The sequence below is a fragment of the Leucoraja erinacea genome, chromosome 27, assembly GCF_028641065.1.
Source record: "Leucoraja erinacea ecotype New England chromosome 27, Leri_hhj_1, whole genome shotgun sequence".
Classification (NCBI taxonomy): Eukaryota; Metazoa; Chordata; class Chondrichthyes; order Rajiformes; family Rajidae; genus Leucoraja; species Leucoraja erinaceus.
Window position 1 is genome coordinate 10,919,302 of NC_073403.1, and position 21,669 is coordinate 10,940,970.

Below are 21,669 nucleotides of genomic sequence, written 5' to 3' on the forward strand. Positions count from 1 at the left end.
TTGATTGATTGATTAAATGAACAAAACTAAAAAAGGAGCTACTTATGTTTTGTGTCCATTACAAAAGTTTCACAGCACTAAAACACATTAATTTAAGCTTCCTTCCACTTAACAGTATCTATAGGAGATACAGTAGTCATAGGACGTACAAATATCTAATCTTTCTGGTTTCTAATTAAATTACTTAGGATCAGGAATTTAATATTTTTTGCAAAAAACATTGATTCTATCTCCATGAGCTCTTGCAAGATAAAAATACCAAAGGAAGCCACATGATCCATTATGTCTCTTCTGGCCTTCTGCCAGAATAATCAACTATGAAAGGAAGCAAATCTTCAACATTTTACCTGCATTTAAAATGCATATTGGTTTTCCCTTTGGAAATCTCTACTTCCACTTTCCCTGTGGCCAGTCGTTCAATGCTCCAGTAATACTCCATCTGAAAAACAAATTACTCCTAAACTCTCGCCTCTCTCTCTCCCCATGTTCATTTGAAACTAAAGAAGGGTTTTGATCCGAAACATTACCTATATCCATCGCTCCATAGATGTTGCTTCAACCGCTGAGTTTCACCAGCATTTTTGTCGACCTTTGAAACTAATGATCATTTGTCATGGACTAGCCAGCCTCAGGAAATAGTCCCTTCTTCTATTATTTAAAAAACTCAATTTAATAATTTCTTCACCTTCTCCCTTGCAGAATTCTCTGTATACACATTGTTTCTCTGCATATTTTTAATTCCTGTAAACATTAAATTTATAGTAAGCTAGAATTGGTTTACATTTCAGATCATATTAATTTAAAGCTCCTTTGGAAAGCCCAGAATATATTAATGCTATTGAATATGCTCTCTCACGGGTAGCCTGGAAACTATTACTTGTCATTAACCTTGTTGCCAGAGAATACAATTCATTGAATATGGAAGGGACTATGAGGCCTATTATGTCTGTGCTGGTTGAAAAAGAATTAATCAACCCCATCCAATTTTCAGCAGTGGGTCTGTAGTCCTACATATCATAGCTTTTCAAGTTCATATTCAGATTCAAAATTAAAATTTGAGGTTCATTGCCTCTCCTTTCAAGCAATGAGTTCCAGATCCATTCCGTGTAGGGGAAAATAACTTTCCTCGACTTCCCCTCTAATTTCTCAAACCCTTGTTTTTGGGCTTCTTTGCTAAAGGAAATGCTTCCTTTATACCAAACGTCGTGAATAAACGGTTTCTTTATTCAGGCATTATAGGTTAGATATACATGCACGTTTTGTCCTCTAACCCAAAAGTCATTGTTGATGCTGCAAGGTTGTTGCCTCGTGGGCTCGAGCTGAGCTCCTGCTGAGGTGGCAGGACACTCACACCAAGAGAGAGGAAGAGGAAGCGCGGGAAGGTTGACCCGGGGTTCGTTATATCTACTAGGACACACCCCTATACCCCATGACAACTTCTCCTCGCCATTGTCCAGTCACGTGACATTACCCCCGACTGCTGAGGGTTCGTGTAGCAAGTGGCCTAACCACTGGGTGCCGCCATGTCTTCCTATTTATTCTATCTAGGACACTAGAATTTTATGAATCAGTTAAGTCCACCTTTGGCCTTCTCAGTTCTAAAGCCCATCTACCACTTGGTACTATGTTCCATTCCTGGCAACATCCACATCGAGTGATTTTACTTCACAATAAAATGAGTTTATGAATAGACATGGATACTTTATCTAAATATTATTCCTCTACTTTGCTCATTCGATTTTGATGGATTTATAGAATATTTCCACCCATCATTCACAAATCTTGTTTCTCTAACTGATCATGTAATGAATTTCACAATGTATTTGAGTATTTTTGCTTATCTCGTGATCCTTTTGTTTGTTTCATCAAGAGGTATCAATTAACTGGTGCGCAGCTGGAATAAAATCTGGTTGTGTGTGTTCAGTTTCTCCTTTTCTGCTGCCATTATCACTGATTGATTTGCTTGTACTGTTATTAATTACAGTGCAGTAGAATGTTGCTGCGGAAATATAATCCATTGAAAACTGTCTGAGGGTGAGAAACGGATGTATGAGAGTAGATAGAGAGGGGGAGAGAGAGAGAGAGATGGGTTGGAAGGAGAGCAAGACATTGCTCCTCTTAGCTGATAATAGTTGTGCATTAATGAGATTCAGCAGCCCTGTGGTTTGCAACCTGCATTCGGCAGCTTTGCTGGATCTTTCATCCTTGCTGGAACCCACAGAAACCAGCAATAACCCAATCAAGCTAATTTACTTGGCAACTTTTACTGTAATTTGGGATTTTTGGTCCTAATGATGGTTAGTTCAGCTGCTTGAGAATCTTGTCAGCAACAAAATTAATTGATGTATTTATGGTGTACATAATAAAGCTATAATTCCTGTAACTTTATGCCAAAGTGTACAGGAAGAAAACAGATCTGGATCATTTTATGATAACATTTTTTTTAAATTTGAAAGATTACATCTTGAATGTAATTACTATTATGCAGGTAAAGGCACTGTCAACCTCTCACATGTGATAGTGAAAATAAGTGTTACTTATTCAGGAAAAGATGCTGGCCAAGGCATCAGGGGAACTCGCGGGTAGACAAAAATGCTGGAGAAACTCTGCGGGTTAGGCAGCATCTATGGAGCGAAGGAAATAGGCAACATTTGGGATCGAAACCCTTCTTCAGACGAAACCCTTCTTCAGACTGAAGAAGGGCTTCGACCCAAAACGTTGCCTATTTCCTTCACTCCATAGATGCTGCCTCACCCGCTAAGTTTCTCCAACATTTTTGTCTACCTTCGATTTTCCAGCATCTGCAGTTCCTTCTTAAACAGGAGAACTCTAGATTGTATTTTCTAGTGTTCTGGAATCTTTAATGAAGAATATATCCTCCAATAATGAATCGATTAATGCTGAAGTGTAATAACAGTCAGGTCACACTAAATTATTTTAGTAGGACTTGACTCAATTACCTCAGACTAAAAGCATTGCGGTTTGAATTGAACAAACACTTAACATCTGAAGCTAAAACGTGTGTATTTGTTTTGTGACAAAGAGTTCCCAGTTCAAACACAATCTTGCATAATGATTTGCGTTCTTCTTGAAAATGAGATTAACCTTCAATGATTAAGCTGGGAGGCGGGGAATAACTGATTTGCCATGAAGGAATTTCAGTGATACAGCCAGCCACTCTCTCAGTGCCAGAGACCATGTTCAATTTGGATCTCCAGCAATGTGTCCAAAGTTTGAGAAGGGTCTCGACCCGAAACGTCACTCATTGCTTCTCTCCTGACATGCTGCCTTTCCTGCTGAGTTGCTCCAGTATTTTGTGTCTGTCTGTAGAGTTTGAGCATTCTCCCTATTAATGTGTTGATTTCCTCCAGGTTTCCTCCGTTTCCTCTCACATCCCAGAGACATGCAGGTGGATACACAAATTAGTTACTGAGGATTGTCACTAGGAGGGTAGGTGAGTGGTAGAATGTGGTAGCAGTTGATGGGAATGTAGAGAGAATAAAAGTGGGATTAATGTAGAACAAGTGTTTGAAGGTTAGCATGGTCTCAGTGAGCTGAACACCTGGTTTCTGTTCAGTATCACTCTTATGCTTGGTCATATCACGTATATTAGCTGGTAAGAATCTGTGAAGAATTCATAATCATGGTTGTGGATGGGCTTGTCCATGCTCGATGTTACTGGGAAAGAGCCTAGAGGGAAAGGGTGGAAAGGATGCTTGAAATTACTCCCCCATGTCTGCTCTTGCCCTGGACCTCCAAGAATACCTGCGTGCTTCACAGTTATAAGTAGTTCAGGATGGAATGAGAAATTAGGTTAGTTTGCAAAGGAAAAGCCACACAAAGTAAATCAGAATGCAAGCATATTGTTGGCTGATTACTTCCCAACAACACCTGTTTAGGGGAAAATAGAGGGAAAAGATTTATTTCTGGTAAAACGTTGCATTAACTAGGGAAGAAATATTAATTTAGTTAAACATTTTGTACTTTGATCTATTTACTGTAAAGATTTTTTGGTACCTCAGCATCAAATGTCATTAAATACCATTGTGTGCCTCTCACCTATGACACATTGGCAATGACGTATCCAATATGCCCAACACCTGATAAAAAGACATTCTAAAAATAGAATATTTTAAAATCAATTTTTGACCATATTCTGTAATACATTAATTCCAATTGAATTTAAATCAGATTTTCTTTATCAAGAAAAAATGTTGCAAGCGTTGGGAATCTAAATTTCAAAATGTTTTGTCCTTATTCACTTAAAATACAAAAACATTCCATGTTTACCATAAAACATTCCATGTCAACCAGAAATACTGGAATTGGTTTGATGAGAATAATCAAGAGATCCAGGAGTTAGTTAATTACAAACTATAGACGTGACTAGATTGCGCCTCTGGGGATAAACAAAAAGGTCCGCTGTTCAAAAGTCCAGCAAGAAAATTCACGACTTAAAGAAAAATTAATGGATTGAGTGCAGCAGATCTAGCAACTCGCTGATAAGCACAACAGGTATGAATTCTTCATCACTCTCTGGATCATCATGGCCCAACCACCCACAGAGAACCAAGAAGAGAGGTAAATTTATCAAAGACAGAAAGCCACTTAGTACTTGCTGGAAGGAACATTGTGAAGAACACTTTGAACCGGACTTAGTCTTTCACATGGGTGTCCATGACTCCTTCCCACAAAACACAATCCGTTCCAGACTCATCGCTAACAAACATGAGGCTGAAATGATGATTTGCCAAATGGAAAATAACATAGTCTATGGAGCAGATGGTGCCCTACTGAAGTTCTAAACTGTGGCAGGGAGGAACATCTGGCATGAATTCATAATCTAATCTCCCTCACCTGGAAAGTGGACCACAGTACTTCAGAGGTACTGTAATCATGGCCATCTTTAAGAAGGGAGGCACATTAATTGCAGGGTCTCCAGCTGCCTTGCATAGGCAAAGTCATGACATGAATCCTCCCAGTGATCAAAGGGCTTCTGGACAAATCACCGAAGATGGACACAAAAAGCTGGAGTAACTCAGCGGGTCAGACAGCATCTCTGGAGAAAAGGAATAGGTGACGTTTTGAGTCGAGACTGAGAGGGGAAAGGGAAATAAGAGGATATTGACAGTGATATAGGGAGATATGGAACAAATGAATTAAAGATATGCAAAAAAATAACGATGATAAAGGAGACAGGTCATTGTTAGCTATGAGCCAGGTGAGAACGTGTTACAGACAATGACACTCAACAAGATGATTTTAAAGTTATTGCGACTTGGGTGGGGAAGGGATGGAGAGAGGGTTAGAGAAGTTAGAGAAATCAATATTCATACCGCTGGATTGTAAGCTGCCCAAGCAAAATATGAGGTGCTGTTCCGGTTCCTAGACAAATCACCAACTTGTTTCTGTCCATCAAGATAGACACAAAAAACTGGAGTAACTCAGCGGGCCAGGCAGCATCTCTGGAGAGAAGGAATGGGTGACGTTTCAGGGCGAGACCCTGTCCATCAAGGGTTGGAATGGAGAAAAGGTTTAATTTCTCTCTATTGTAAGGTTTAGGCTCATGAAATAAATATATAGACCACTTAAAGATAAAAAATAGTCAATTGGAGATGGGCCAATTTCATTGCAATGAAAACATATCTGGCCTGGACAATTTGAATGAAAGCCTACCAGGCACAATGCTACTTTCAAGATCAAGCTATTTAAGCAGTCAAGATACTTCTTGTGAGAGAAAAGAGTAAAACTGGAAAAATCTGGATCACCAAAAAGACTGAGATTAGAATACAGCTGATGGCTGCTGTCAAATGGTTGATGCCCGCTTGTTAACACCAGGCTGGTTACAGAAAGAGGAAGAAGAAATGGAAATGAGAGACAAAGGGAGGTCAAAGAGTGGCAGCAAACACAATGACAAATTGAGAAATATTCTTTAGGCATTCAGAGAAAAACACCTGTGAGCAGTAAGTTAGGCCAATCTGAGTCCAATAAGGAATATATTTGTGATATGAAAAAAAAAAAAATATATATAAAATATATAATGTCTTGGACGGAAACATAGACTGGTTGGTTAGTAAGTTTGTAGATGACATCAAGATTGCTTGAGTTGCAGACTGTGAGGAAGGCTGTCAAGGTGTACAGCTGGATAGAACAACTACAGAAATGGGCGGAGAAATAGTAGATGGAATTTAATCCGAACAATGTGAGGTACTACATATTGGGAGGTCAAATGAAAGGGGAAAAGAGACAATTAATGGCATTGATGTACACAGGTATCTTGGGGTCCAAGTCTATAACTCCCTGAAAGTGGCAATACATGTCGGTAAAGACTTAAGGATCACTCATACATGCTTACTTTCATAGGTTGGAGCATTGAGTATTAGAGTCAGGATTTGGAGTTTGGAAGACAGTGCAGATTTGGTTGCCCCATTACAGGAAAGATGTAGGGCAGAAAGGGTGCAGAGAAGGTGTACCAGAATTATGCCTGGATTAGGGAGTATTAGCTTCAGAGAAATGTTGGACAGACTTGGATTGTTTTCTTTCGAAAGCTGGAGGATAAAAGTATAGAAATTTAGGCGAGGCATAGATGGAGTCAACAGTCAGAATCTTTTCCCCAGAATGGAAAAGTCGTATACTAAACAGCTGAGAGGGGCAAAGTTTAATGGTGATATGTGGGATAACTTTTTTATACAGATGGTGATGAGTGCCTGGAACCCGCTGACAGGTGGTGGTTGAGGCACAGTGGAATTTATGAGACTTTTGGATTGGCATGTGGAAATGCAGGAAATGGTGAGATGTAGATTATAAACAGGTGGGGAAGAGATGTTCTCGGCAACATATTCACCACAGACATTGTGGGCTAAAGACGTTTTTCTTGTGTTGTACTGTTCTATGTTATAAAAGCTGGTATTTTCACCCTGTTGTTAATTATATAAATTTAAGGATCACTCATACTGGGAGCTCTACCTTCAAAATTGCCTTTTCATTTTGAATAAATAATATATCTTCAACATACAAAAAGTTCTGTAGTTTTGAACCAAATTTGCTGCAAATTACAAAATGCCAGTTCATTTCTTTTGTTGAAAATCAAAAAAACTACATATAAAGGAATTTTAAATAGAAAATATATGCTAGAAACACTCAACGGATCAGACAGTGTCAGTGGAAAGAGAGAGTTTACATTTCAGCTCTGGTAGACACTGCCTGACCTGCCAAGCATTTCTCAGATTTTCTGCTTTTATTCATTTCTTTTGTTGGATGAATGGAAATAAAATCAACAACTCAGTAAGGGTCCTTGTGGTGAAATTACAAAGACTGCTTATCAACTCTTCATTACATTTTTCAGAAAAGGGATAATCCACAGATGACACCTGCTTTCTCTGCAAGAGCTAATGAACTGAAGCGAAAAGACAAATACATGAACACACTCTTTTCCAGTCATGTACGAAAGGTAAGTATATGATTTTTATTGAGAGAACAGGTTGTCATGAGTTTCACCATTCAGACACATCTAGAACCATAGAATTATTACAGCCCATCAAGCCAATGCTGTTTTTTAATAGTATATTCCAGTCAATCCCAATCCATCATTCATTTGTTTGCGTTGATGCCTGTATAAGACACTGATTTTATTTCTCCTGTTGGCAGTTACCTCTTTTGTGTGTAATGTTGGCTCAAATTGAACAATGTCACTGCATCTAAGCATAATAGGAAATAAGGTGGAAACTACTGGAGAATGTAAAGTAACAAATGCTGTTACACTCATTGTTCCTTCAATCTAAGCAGTCTCTGCTTCAAAGCTTTTACTTGGAATTCAAAAAATGGAAACTTGAGCATAACAACATTGTGGTGAAAGTAGTTATTAAATTTGCCACTGTTCATTTTCAAAAATGTGCAAAAATGTTTCTTTCCTGAGCACAGATGTCCCTTTGATGAACAGTAAAAGTATTCAAAATCTTTAAAGTTACATTTGAGAATGGAAACTAAATTTTTGAATAGTCAGTTTTACATATTTGCCCAGCAGATGTGTACCACAATTAATATTTAAAAGTATTCACAATGACCGCAGATGGGGTTCTATTTTTCTCAATATAAGAATGAGCAGGTATATTTAAAAAAAAAACCTGCATACTGTTTAGCTCACAATATGATGTGTTAAATTCTTCAGTCTTTTTAAAGATTTCATTTTGAAGTAATCTCAACATAGCTCAACCTAATAGAAAGTCAAATTCTGCTTTCTAATTGATGCTAATTTGGCCGTTTCTGTTAGAAAGTTGGATGATAGGAAAAATACAGCATAATTATGCTCGGAAGAGACATTCTAATTGAGCGATAATTTTTGCATATTGCTAATAATTTTGGATTGGTTTTATTGTTTAAACTATATTTGTTTGTCTCTCCCTACAGATAAATAGATTTAATAAACCTGAAGATCGTGCAATTTTCATCACTGACCGGCATTTGTACAAATTGGATCCACTGAAGCAATATCAAGTGATGAAGACTATCCCATTGTATAATGTAGGTCACAGTCTAAAAGTCTCTGTTTGGAGTAGCTATTAAAATTCCATATTATCTTGAGAATAACCTATATCCTGGGGTTGTGGAAATGGGTATGCCTGTCTTTGTACACTGCCTCCATGGTTTATTATCTCTATGATAAGGCAGCCAGGAACCCGCTGTGATGTTGTGTCATTTCCACTTTATAGCCGGCCACAATTAGATGACAGGCACAACCTCCAGTGACTTGCTGTTGCATTCTCTTTTGACCTGTGCAACGAAGGGAGCATCAATTAGCTCAGCTCCTCATCCCAGTTCCTTCTGTACCTGGCAGCACAGTTGTTTATCATTGCCATTTGGGACATTTCCTTGCAAAGACCTACCTTTCTAAGATATGATAAATTGCAACATAAATATTTAGAACTACACTTCACCAAGCTCCCTTCACTCTGTCCCCTCACAATATGAAAAGTTGGCCTGACAATGTAGACCTAATGTTTTCTACTTCACTGATTAAGACTGACACTAAACAAAACACGAGACAAGTCCACTGCCTAAAGCTTTTAAAATTCTACAGTGATGAGTTTCACTTTTGGATTAACATCTACCTAAACTCTACATATGAATGTTAATTAAAATCCAACAGAATCATTTCCGGAATGGATAGATTTATTTTATATAAAGAAAAATCTCTTTAGGATACAAGTATATTGTACTATTTGTTCAAATATTTGTTTTTTTCTTCTCAACCATAACCTGTAAAAGGATGTCAAATTTGCTTTTTATTTGTATTATGTACTTGAAGAAGGCATCCGATGCGCTTGAAGATCGATTTTTGTAGCATTATGTGCACAGATGTTCAATGGTAAATTCATCTTACTGTCAGAATAGTTCAGTATCAGCATTTCCGTGGTAACCCAGTTTCCATAGCAATCCCCTTGGAGACTGCATCAGCTGATGTCTCGCTGCATGGAGGAACATAGTTGCTGTGAACATAAAATAATCAAGTTGCTTAACTAGTATACCTCAATGTGTCTCTCCAAATTAAAGGATGTAGTAGTAATCACTGTCAGGGAAGGTCAAACTATTTTGCTTGTGTCAAATTCAGTCACAATATAAGGCCAATTTCTGAATTAACTGTTTGGGGATCTTAAATGCATCTGCTTTGCAGAAATTGAACCTGGGCTTGGTTTATGTCCAAATGATGAAAATTTTAAAAATTCAGCCTTTGTCTAATTACATTTTGATTCTGGGAAACCTAGTGGTCAAAAGAATGCAATAGAAACTGGAAGTTCTAAGGGGTGTTAGAAGGGAAGGAATCTTTGCATTCAGCTATCTGTAGCTTCACTGTATAAGTAGTTCTAGATGAGCAGTTGAATACTAATAGATCCCTGAACATTGGAAGTGTACTAACATGCATTAAAGAATGACATGTTAAAATGGGCTGACTGGACTGTTGTCTGGGCTGCTTTGTCCCATTGCCTTTTATATGTTGTCTTGAACTGATGATGCCTGCAGTTGGGTCTGAATCTGTTTTAATTAGCAATAATAATGACGTCATTTTTTTTCTTTTATAAAGAATTGGCAAATGTCCATTTTGTTTCTGTGCTCTGCAGAGCTGCTGTTCAATCTAAAGACGAGAAAAATAAATAAGATGGAAGGGTGGGGAGGTGACATAATTTGAAGTTACTTATGCTACGTATTTATTTAACAAAATACCAAAACAAAATTCTTGAGAGGATTACAGCTAAAGATTAAGTAGATTCATTTAAAGATGATTTTTTTTGGTTTCATCTATTTAAAAATATCTAATTTTGAATAATGGATAGTTTGTGGATGTAATCATTCATTTCCTTTCATTAGGTTATTCAGCTCCACATGACTGTGCTGTCTCTTTGAGAAGGCTGTGAAATTATTTATTCTTCCTTGCTCTTTCCTTGTGTCCCTACAAACTTAAAATGTTTCCTGTGTAATACTTCTCCATGTGTGCATTATTACAAAGATGACTTTTGCTCAGATATCCGATACATATTTCCCATGTACTTCACTCTGAGATATACATTGTTTCCCAAGTGACGTGCTGCTTGATAAACAACATTCCCCCTATGACTCTTTCTCAGGTATCTTTTATTCTTATGAAATCCATGTTTCCTAATGAGACTTATTACTTTGTATTTGTGACTCTGCCTGGTCTCCATTATTTGTGACACGACTCAATTGCTAGTATCCCACAGGTTAATATGCAGATAGAGCAAGCAACTGCAAAGCATGTTAGTGGCATGTTAGTTTTTATTCCAACAGCATTGGAATAAAATGATAGGACCGCATGCAGAACAAGCAGGAATATGTAGGCAGACCCATTGTTTCAGTGCTCTAGCCCCACCAAACATATTTCTTCCCCTTTACTTGATTTTTCCTACTCTAGTCTGGTTCCTTCCCACATTTTATCTACGTTTATTTCAAATTCCCTGGTCCCAACTAGTTCATCTTCACCATGGACATAATCATCAGTTTATACCTTCATGTTATATCAGGAGAGTCTGAGGACACTCTACTTCTTCCTTGAACCCACCCAGTTCCCCTCCACTAACAATTTCATTCACCTGGCAGAACTTATAGCCATATAACCATATAACAATTACAGCACTGAAACAGGCCATCTCGCCCTACAAGATGCCGAAAGGTTTTTCTCTTAGTCAGACCTGGGCCACTCATACCATAACCCTCCATTCCCTTCTCATCCATATGTCCCAATTTTTTTTAAATGAGAGACACCACTTCCACTGGAAGCTCAGTCCACACCGCTTTGAGTACTCTGTTAAAACTCTGATCCTTAATTCCCCTCCACATTTTCGCCAGATTTATATCCCTGAGGGCCCTTCGTCCTGATAAGATGTGGAATAGTCATTTCACTGATGCTCCCATTCCCCCAAGCCTTTTGTCCCTGATGCAGAACTAACAGTGATGCTCCCTGCACTTATGCAGAACTGGAGAATTTCAGCACTGTCAGCCAATTTCCACTTTATTTTCACCTTCACATGGTCCATTTTTGACCCTTTCTCTTTTTAGATCTCCTGTCTCCAACTTAGGAAATAGGCTTGCCAAAAAAATCCAGGCCAAGCCCACAGACTTCCAGAGCTATCTTGACCATACATCCTTCATGGTTGGCATGGATGCTATGGGTCGATAGGCCTAATTCCATGCTGTGTAATTCAATGACCATGACTTTCAACCTTCCTTCAAGGAATTAATTCCACTCCCCTGATTCTTCTGTCTCATCGTATTTGCTTCAGTGATAAGATTTTACACATCGGTGGCTCTGAAATATCTACCTTCCTGAAATCTGGATTCCCCTCTACTGTAATGTATGGTACCACTGATCATATCTCTCCTGCCTCTCATTTTTCAGCGTTCATCCTCGCCTAGACAGAGCAAAAATAGCATTCCCCTGGTCCTAATCTTCTAGTTCACCAAACTCCACATTCAATTGGAGGTAGTTTGAACAAGTTTCTTTCCCAGTTTTGGTGAAGGTTCTTCAATCTGAAATGTTAACTCTGTTTCTCCTGTGAGACCTTATCTGGAACAATGTGTACAGGTCCGGTCTCCCTATCAAATGAAAAGTACACTTAAAGATAGACACAACAAGCTGGAGTAACTCAGCGAGACAGGCAGCATCTCTGGAGAGAAGGAATGGGTAACGTTTCGGGTCGAGACCCTTCTTCAGTACACTTACACTGGAGGGGTTGATGAGAATTCCTGGGATGAAGCTTAGCCTATGAAAAAGATCAAGCAGACTGGAAGATTGGAAAACCGAAAGGAGATCTCACTGAAATATACAAAATTCTTACACGTCTGAGAGAGTATCTACAGAGATCATATTTCCTTTGGTAAGGGTGCCTTTGTCAAGGAGTAGCATAGTCTTAAATAATAGTTGAACCATTTAGGACTGAGATGAAAATATGGTCCTTCACTGGGAGGGTAGTAAATGTTTGAAAATCTCAAGCCAAAAATATAAAAATATCAAATATAATTTTCACAAATCCCTGTTCAATCTACATAATCTAGTTGAGTTTCGAGATACAGCATGGGAATGATAATAATAAAATAATAATTTACTATTATTCTTGAGGAAATTGCAAAATATAAACCCTATCAAAAGATATAACCACTAATGGTATAATTCGAGGAAGGTCAATGAACTAAAATTGGTAGTTTTCAAACCTTATGTAAAACACAAGTTTTAGTTTGACTTAGCGGGTCAGTCACCATCTCCTGAGGATATGGATAGGTGATGTTTCAGGTCGAGACCCTTCTCTTATTATCTTAATACGCATGTAGGTCACAATTTGTTTTAAATGTTCTGATACCTGTAGTTCTAATTTTTCCTAGATGGCATCTTGCACGAATCATATAATAATTCCCTTGCAATTGTAACCCCAGCATTCAAGCATTTAAATGAAGTATGATTTTGATTATGTGTTTGGCCAGAACTTTTCAAATGAAAAATAAAATAATTATTGACATTATTAATGATGAGGAAAGGAAATAGGACAACGTGGATAGTTCATTCAAGGCCTAAAGCCAGCCTCTCGACTAATTAAAGTCAGGTAATTAATTCTTAATACCTTATACATTTGGATCGTGACAGAGAGGTGAGAGCTGTCTGTAGTGTGCGTGCCATAATTTTGTTTCTCTATCTTTAGGTGACTGGGGTGAGCGTGTCAACAGGAAAAGATCAACTTGTTGTTTTTCACACAAAGGACAACAAAGACCTTATTGTGTGCCTTCATAAAATGCAGCCAGCTAATGAGAACCGTATTGGAGAGCTTGTCGGCATTGTGGCCAATCACTTCAGAAGGTTAGTGAAATTGCAAGGATCTCTGTATTTTAACAAAGCAGTGCATACATTGAACCTGTGTAAACATGCACGGGGCAAACTAATGCATCTCCTCTCTTTCTTCAAGCAGTTTTATGACTGTCACAGTTTTTGTTTGATATAGAATTCTAAGGATTACATGTACCTACACAATCATGTGGTGTTTGCCACTAAAAGCAGTAAAAGTTTTAGGTAATAGCATTGCATTAAGTGTTAGAGGATACATACATTGTGCAGTTCCACAATCTGCAAAGAAGGTAGGTCAATTACATCAAAATGGAAATAATCCCATTCCTATTTATCTACATTGTGCAACAAAACCTACATTGTGCAACAAAAACTGCATTTTCAACATGTAAAATGTTCCAAGGCAATGATATTGTACAACATTTTTTATATCATTACACGAGAATATTCTAAGGTACACAAAAATGCTGGAGAAACTCAGCGGGTGCAGCAGCATCTATGGAGCGAAGGAAATAGGCAACGTTTCGGGCCGAAACCCTTCCTCGTCTGAAGAAGGGATTCGGCCCGAAACATTGCCTATTTCCTTCGCTCCATAGATGCTGCTGCACCCGCTGAGTTTCTCCAGCATTTTTGTGTACCTTCGAATTTCCAGCATCTACAGTTCCTTCTTAAACACAAGAATAGTCTATACAGATGTTCAAAGATAAGTTTAAAGGGAGGACAGGAAAGAGGGCGAAGTTGTGATTTTTTGATTGATTGAATTACAAAATTGAAAGTTCTTTTACCTGTCTGCAAATAAATCAGGTGTAATTTCAGATATGCAACAAAGTGTTAACTAAAATAATGAAACACATAAGCAGATTTTTAAGTAACCAAGTTTATTATCAGTATGGATATCCAAATCTTTTATACCTCAACACCGCAAAATACCCTGAATAGTTTTCATATCTTCCTTGAGCAGAGGTCCAGCAACATCCTCCACCTCACATTCTCAGTTAAATAACTCCATGAACGTAATTAATTTCCTACAATGAACGACATTGTTAAGAACTTACATTTTAAAATGTATGGGGTGAGCTATGCAGCCTTTTCACGGGACATGTAGAGCATTTTCTTCTCAAACTGAAATGAACTGTACAAGCTTAATATGGCGATGGGAAGAGAGCCTGGCAACCCGAAGTGCCAGACTCTAAATCAAGCCCAATTCAGCCCATTAAGACTGGTCTAGATGTGTTTTGACACAAGGTCTCAGATGGCTGAACATTTTAAAATGTGAGCTCAGCATTTGAACTAAAGAAGTGTCAGAACGTTTTACTTCATGCAAATTCCTAAAGCAAGATCAGTCAAAAAATGATGTAACCCACTTATTTGGACAACCTCCAGAGCTTGAAAACATTTCCTTCACCTGTACTGATGGATAGAAGGCGATGAACATACACCATGTAGGATGTGGTTAATTGTGCTGCTCCCATTTGTATATTTACATTAAATTATACATAATACAAATCCAGTTGAATGATTTTGGCTCTATTATGCCAAATGGCAGGAACTGGTATCCGCTCAAGCCAACTGAATCATTGAAAACCATATGCCACGTTGTTCTGGGAAAGTGCGTTCAGTCATCACAAAGAGTCAGAGGATTGGCTTACATATTGTTGCAAAAGGAATCTGAAGCTTTTGTTTGAACCACCTGCATCTAGTAATCCTGTAATTATTTGCTTTATTGCTAGCCTAATACCTTATGTACTCTCACAGGGAGTTGCCAGTGATGGCCCTAACCTCAACATAATTACCATCTGACTAAATGGTACTGTCATTGACCTTGGAACATTAAGATCCGGAGAATAATCTATTATCTATAGGGCTGAATGAACGCTGAATGAATAGTTATATGAAGTATATTTTAAATATTATAATATGGTAAGGACTTGCACTTAAAAAAAAAACAATTAAGTCCATTCACATTAACCTAATCAAATTTAAAAAAAAATGTTTATTCTGTGAGTGGCTGCAACTGTGCCAGGTCTGACCTGGTTCAGGCCCAGTGGGCAGGTTGCCCAGCCTAAGAATTGAGAGGATCACTGCACTGCCTTATTAGCTCCACGAGGAGTACACCAGTACAGAACAGGTATTCCAGGATTGGCAATTACCTCGATCCTGCATTTGAACATCCAAAGCTTCCAGCCAAGCAGATCTTATGGCATTTCACTGAAAGATTACGGGCAAAGATTGTGAATGCTATGCAACCTCCTTCCCAATCTCTACATTTCTAACCATTTGGCAGCACCTCCAATGCCGCACCAACACCATTTTCAGTTTGAACCATTCCATCCACAAAGACAGCCCAAGTGAATTGCTAAATCACCCGCCTGAAAATGTATTGTGTAAAATCTTACTTTCTCAGTGTATCCAATTGTATTTTTGTAGATTACAACTTAACAATATTATTCTTTGGACATCAATAAGCTGAAGGTCTAATGTTATCTTATCAAAAAAAAATAGGAACAGCCAACTGTATCCTAATATAATCTTAAATTTCACAACACCTTAATCATTTTGTTTGAATTGAAATATGCTGCTGTCTCCAATCTCAGCGGGCCGCCCTTGTGGAGGGGGTATAGTGTTAAAAGGCCGAAACACCCAGTGATGCAAGGGTACGCTACTGATGATGTGTCCTGTGCCCAACTGTCCTGAAGGTTGTTACCCAGGCCAAGATATACGTATCTCCCCCCCGCCCCCCACCGATGTTGAGCGTCTACCACTCTCAACAATCAACGAATGTCGTGAAATGCTCCCCACCTATTGGCATAAGGGACTTCTTAACATCTTGTCCTGTGTATTTGATTCTGTGTGACATGTTTGACTTCATGGAATATGATTTCAAGTTTGAGCAATCATAAACTGGTCAGTCCCTTTATTGAAAGTATTCAAAAGAACACTTTTATCTATTTAGTTTACATAGCATTGTAGCAGCTAGCATTAGTGAAAATAGTAATATAAACTGAAAAGAAAACAGAATCAACATGGTCATGTGGAAGATAGTTTAATCAGCCAGTTTTAATTTTGGTATAATGAATTCAGGGTAGTTTAAACATAGTCTGCAACAATTAAATACCGGTAAAAATTATTGTAGTTCTAAAAACACTGTGAAGATATTATCATGGTGAATTTTTTCAGTATTGAAAATTACAATTCCATTTATGTAAAAAAAAAAATCACCAGCGTTGGGATGTTTTATCTGTCAGGTCAGGATTATGGCATCTGCAGTCTTCCTTGCTTGTGTCTTGTTCATTATCAAGATAACCTTGGACTGATATACTCATTCTCTCTACCGATTTTCTGAAAGTCGGCTCGCACACTTGGTCTCCCACTGATAATTTGATTTCCTTTGTCTCCTCTATTTGGTAGCTTCTTTATCTGACAGATAATCTCCAGCATGTCTTCCATGACTTTATGCTATCATCCCCTCCTCTTCTCTGTTCTCTCAAGGGAATGTTGGCACCACAACCCAGCTGTTCACTTCTCCATCACTGGATGATTCTTTGTGACTGAAGAAAGTAAAATTGGACTACTTACCAGAAAATTGCACATTATCCATGACCTGCTTTCAGACACAGAAACATGATATAAAACATTCTAAAAAAACAAGACTTTTTTGTTTGTAATCAAACATCATCATCTGCAGTTCCTTGCATCTACAAAATATGCTAAAGCTCTTCAGACTTATTTTAAAAAAAACGTTTGCCATGAAAAGAGAAAGAAAGAGGTTTAAATGAGATGAAAAGAGGTGAAAAAGTAGAAGTAACAGAAATATTTCCAGAGCCTTGGGGTTGGCAGCAGAGTAATGAAATTAGTTACTCAAGATAGATAAAAATGCTTGAGAAAATCAGTGGGTGGAGCAAAGGAATAGGCGATGTTTCGGGTCGAGACCCTTCTTCAGACTGATGTTGGGGGGGGAGGGGGGGACCGGGAAAAAAGAAAGGAAGAGGCGGAGACAGTTGGAGTGGAGGTCAAGAGCTCATAACTCAAGAGGTCAGAATTAAGTATAGCAGGATTCTGGATTATAGAGCTGGAATAGGTTAAAGAGGGATTTCAAGTTAGCAAGAAAAAATGCTTAAATCAATTCAAAGGTTCAAAGGTCTGTTTATTATCACGTGGACCAATTAAGGTATGGTGAAACTCTTGTTACCATACAACCATACTAAAAAAAAAAGCAACAAGACACACCACTACATAAAAGTTAACATAAACACCCACCACAGCAGATTCCGCGTTCCTCACTGTGTGGGAAGGCCATAAAGTATAATCTTCATCCTCTTTATTCTCCCGCGGTCGGAGCAGTCGAACAGTCCGCAGTCGGGGCGATCGAAGCCTTTGCTGCTGGGGCGATCGAAGCTCCCGCATCGTGGCGGTCGAACCTCCTGCGGCATGGAGCTCCCAAAGTCGGTCTCTAACCAGGGATCACCAGCTCCATGATGGTAAGACCTGCAGGCTCCTGCAGTTGGAGCTCCCAAAGTTGATCTCCAGCAGGAGGCCGCCAACTCCACGATGTTAGGCCAGACGGAGATACGATACAGAAAAAATTGCATCTCCGGCGAGGTAAGAGATTTTTTAAAGTCGTTCCCCCCCCCCCCCCACATAAAACAAGCTAAAGAACATAAAACACACATTAAAGACATACTATAAAACAACAATGAAGGAAGAGATGAGGCAAACTGTTGGCGAGGCAGCCATTGGGGGTGCCACCCCAGTTAAAGGGAGATTTATTTGCACATCGTATATTCAGTTTACCGTTCAGAATGCAGTAGGCACTTTTATTAGGAACATCAAATACAATTCTGCTCTACCCATTCCTCCTCCAAACATATTTAATTGTAATTTTATTCATAATTTGACATGTTAAAACATTGGGGAAATTGATTGCCTTGTTCCCCATCGTATAATAACAACAACTTTTTATGTTAGGTCATTAACATAGTAAAATTATCTCATAGCATCATTATTTTTGAAGTGCAGTCATTTATGTACTTAATCAATTGTCAAGTGTGTTAACAAATGCTGTGAACGGCATAATGTAAATGTAAGTTCATTTCTTTAGTTACTTTCTTGATTTTTCTGCTGAATTTGCTATCCAGTCTTCCTTCTCTCTTGGGAGGCTTGTTTAACATGCCTGTTTTACATGCCTGACTGAGAGAATCTTGCAACAGCACAAAACTGTTTATAACCTTTTTAAGCATTTGGAAATATATTCACCAACTATTAATTCTCATATGAATCATTAGTACAGCCATTTTTCTCTGTGTAGTGTTGGAGAAAGGGTTTCCCAGATGCTTTTTTCGAAATGGATGAGATCCTCATTACATATTAACGCCCAGCCAGATATCACAAGAATTATTGATATATATGTCATGCCTGTTACACCTTCTGGGAGATAATGTCAGATATCCAAAGAAAAACTCTCCCATCATTGCAAAAGGCCTTTTTATTTTTTTAAACCGTAAAAGAAAATGCTGTCAGTCAAGAAATGCAAACAATTCTATAAACACAAGGTTATAACAGATGTTTTTAACCTATTTCAGAAATCCTTTGCATTGTTTTAGCACTGCATGAACTGGGGACGATAGTTTGAACAGTAAAACACAGGAACATGACCTTCAGCCCACAATGTCTGTTAAGCTATGCATGCACACAATTCATATCCCTTGTATTTCCATGTGCCTTTCTAAAAGCCACCCAAATGCCACTATCACATTAGGTTCCACCGCCGCTCTTGGCTGCACGGTCCAGCACTCATCACTTTTTGTCCCACGCATCCACTTGCCCCACGCAGCTTCATTAAACTTTCCTCCTCAGATCTTAACACTATGCCCCCGACCCATTGACATTTCAATCCTGGGGGGGAAAAAATTCTGTCGATCCTATCTATGCCTCTCACAATTTTATAAACTTCCATCAGATCTCTTGACACTAGAAAAAATAATCCACAATTGTCCAACCTTTCCCTTTAATCAAGGCAGCATTCTGATAAACCTTTTCTCCACCTTCTCTTGAAATCCCACAGTAATAGGGAAACCAAAACTGCACACAATACTTCAAATGTAGCCCAAACAAAGTTTTATAACGCTGCAAATACTCAATGCCTCGATTGATGAAGGCAGGCCTGCCAAATGTTTATTTTATCGCCTTATGAACTTGTGCTGCCACTTTCAATCGGTTAAGATTTGGACCTCTAGATCCCTTTATACATCAATGCTGTTGGTGTCTTTCCCCTAACAGGTATATTTTCCCCTTACATTTGGCCTCCTAACATGCACCGTCTCACATTTGTGCGAATGAAACCCCATCTGCCATTTTTCTGCCCATATCTTGTGACTGATCCAAATCCCAGTGTTCACAACTCCACCAATTTTGCAAATTTACTCATCAACCTATTTCCATTTACGTTCAAGTCATTTAGATGTATAACAATCAAGAGAGGTCCCAGCACAATCATTGTGGAACACCACTGGTCATAAGGCCTCCAGCCACCCTTCCTCCACTACCCACTCAGAACTAGCCAGTTCCGGATCCAAACCACCAAGTCACCATGGATCCCATTTTCCCATTCTAAATCAGCTTTATCAAATGCATTACTAAAATCCATGCCGACAACAAACACTGTCCTAACCTCATTAATCACCTTCACCGACTCCTCAAATATCTCAATCAAGTTAGTAAGATATGATCTGCCAGGGCCACTGATTTGTCATAAGCTGACATGCATTCATGTGAAAGCTAGGCAGCTCCACACAAATAAAGAAAAGAAAACCAGAGAACCCAACCATCACACGTGTCCTCTTGTAGCAATTGGTTGTGGAGCAATGTTGGTGGGAAATTGAGTGGGTCTGATTTCTGAAGGCATGTTAGATCCAGCTGGAGGGAGAAAAAAGCAGACAATATGAGAAATATTATTCAACAGTATGGTGTTTTCTAGAGTGTAAACCTGCATATATTCATGACCCCGCTATGGATTATTGACTAGATCTCTACAACAGATTCAGAAATAATATATTTTTTCCCTTGATACAATGTTAATGAGATGGATTGTTCTGCACAGAACGCAGAATACTTGCTGGAGGTTTTGAGTGAACCATGGAAATTTACTAGCAGTTATATGTCTTAAATCCCTTTCACAGATGGGCTTCAAAATTAGTTTCCTATTGTCTATAAGGTTAGAAAGGGGTGTTGAAAATTATAATTGCTTTCCAAAGTACCACACCCTGTCATCCTGTTGATTGGGATCAGAGGCACAGCAGGCCCCTTGTCCCATTTGTCTTAATCCGACTCTGCAAGAGTGATGCCATTAGCCAATTTTTTGTTGTATATTGTAAGATATTACGGCTTCAGCATGTAGATAGAAACAAGCACATGTTTTCAGTACACGCTGTTGCATACTCACACATATTCACGAGACTGATAAGATATTGAATATATTACATGACATACATCATACCATTCTAGTACTCAGCTCTTAAAGTTACAGTTACCATTATATACACTACATATATCTGCAATTTTTTTATTTAAATACGTATCCAGTTCCTTTCCAAAAGCAGAAAGAAGGCTAAAGGCTTCCTTTGGGAGCTAGAAGAAACACACTTACTATTCTTGACCCATGCTGTTCTGTAAAAAGCATTTTCTTTCTGGAGCTGGTGACACCCATCTCCATTTTGCTGCTGGGTTTCTTAAGTCCTAGAAAATCTGAGCTGTACCAAAATAATCAGACATAAAGTTCAAGTTCAAGTTCAAATGAGTTTATTGTCATGTGTCCCTGTATAGGACAATGAAATTCTTGGTTTGCTTCTGCACACAGAACATAGTAGGCATTTACTACAAAACAGATAAGTGTGTCCATAATATAAATATATACACACACATGAATAAATAAACTGATAAAGTGCAAATAACAGATAATGGGTTATTAATAATCAGAGTTTTGTCCGAGCCAGATGGCTGTGGGGAAGTAGTTATTCCTGAACCTGGTTGTTGCAGTCTTCAGGCTCCTGTACCTTCTACCTGAAGGTAGCAGGGATATGAGTGTGTGGCCAGAATGGTGTGGGTCTTTGATGATACCCACACTGCTTTTTGAGGCAGCGACTGCGATAAATTCCCTCGATGGAAGGAAGGTCTGAGCCGATGATGGACTGCGCAGTGTTTACTACTTTTTGTAGTCTTGTCCTCTCCAGGGCGCTCAAATTGCCGAACCAAGTCACGATGCAACCGGTCAGCATGCTCTCTACTGTGCAGAAGTTAGAGAGAGTCCTCCTTGACAAACTGACTCTCCGTAA

General features: G+C 38.6%; 1 protein-coding gene across 4 annotated transcripts in view; it reads left to right on the forward strand.

Moving 5' to 3' along the window:
- Positions 1 to 21,669, forward strand: part of myo1d (myosin 1D) — a 262,798-nt gene that overhangs the window by 166,026 nt on the left and 75,103 nt on the right. For 3 of the 4 annotated variants that reach the window (XM_055657021.1, XM_055657023.1, XM_055657025.1), the window contains exons 19-21: positions 7,346 to 7,450; positions 8,407 to 8,520; positions 13,203 to 13,357. In XM_055657021.1, the coding sequence (XP_055512996.1) occupies positions 7,346 to 7,450; positions 8,407 to 8,520; positions 13,203 to 13,357 (374 nt within the window). Of the gene's footprint in view, positions 1 to 7,345; positions 7,451 to 8,406; positions 8,521 to 13,202; positions 13,358 to 16,831; positions 17,142 to 21,669 lie in introns of those variants that run through there. The other variant, XM_055657022.1, reaches the window with a different exon arrangement.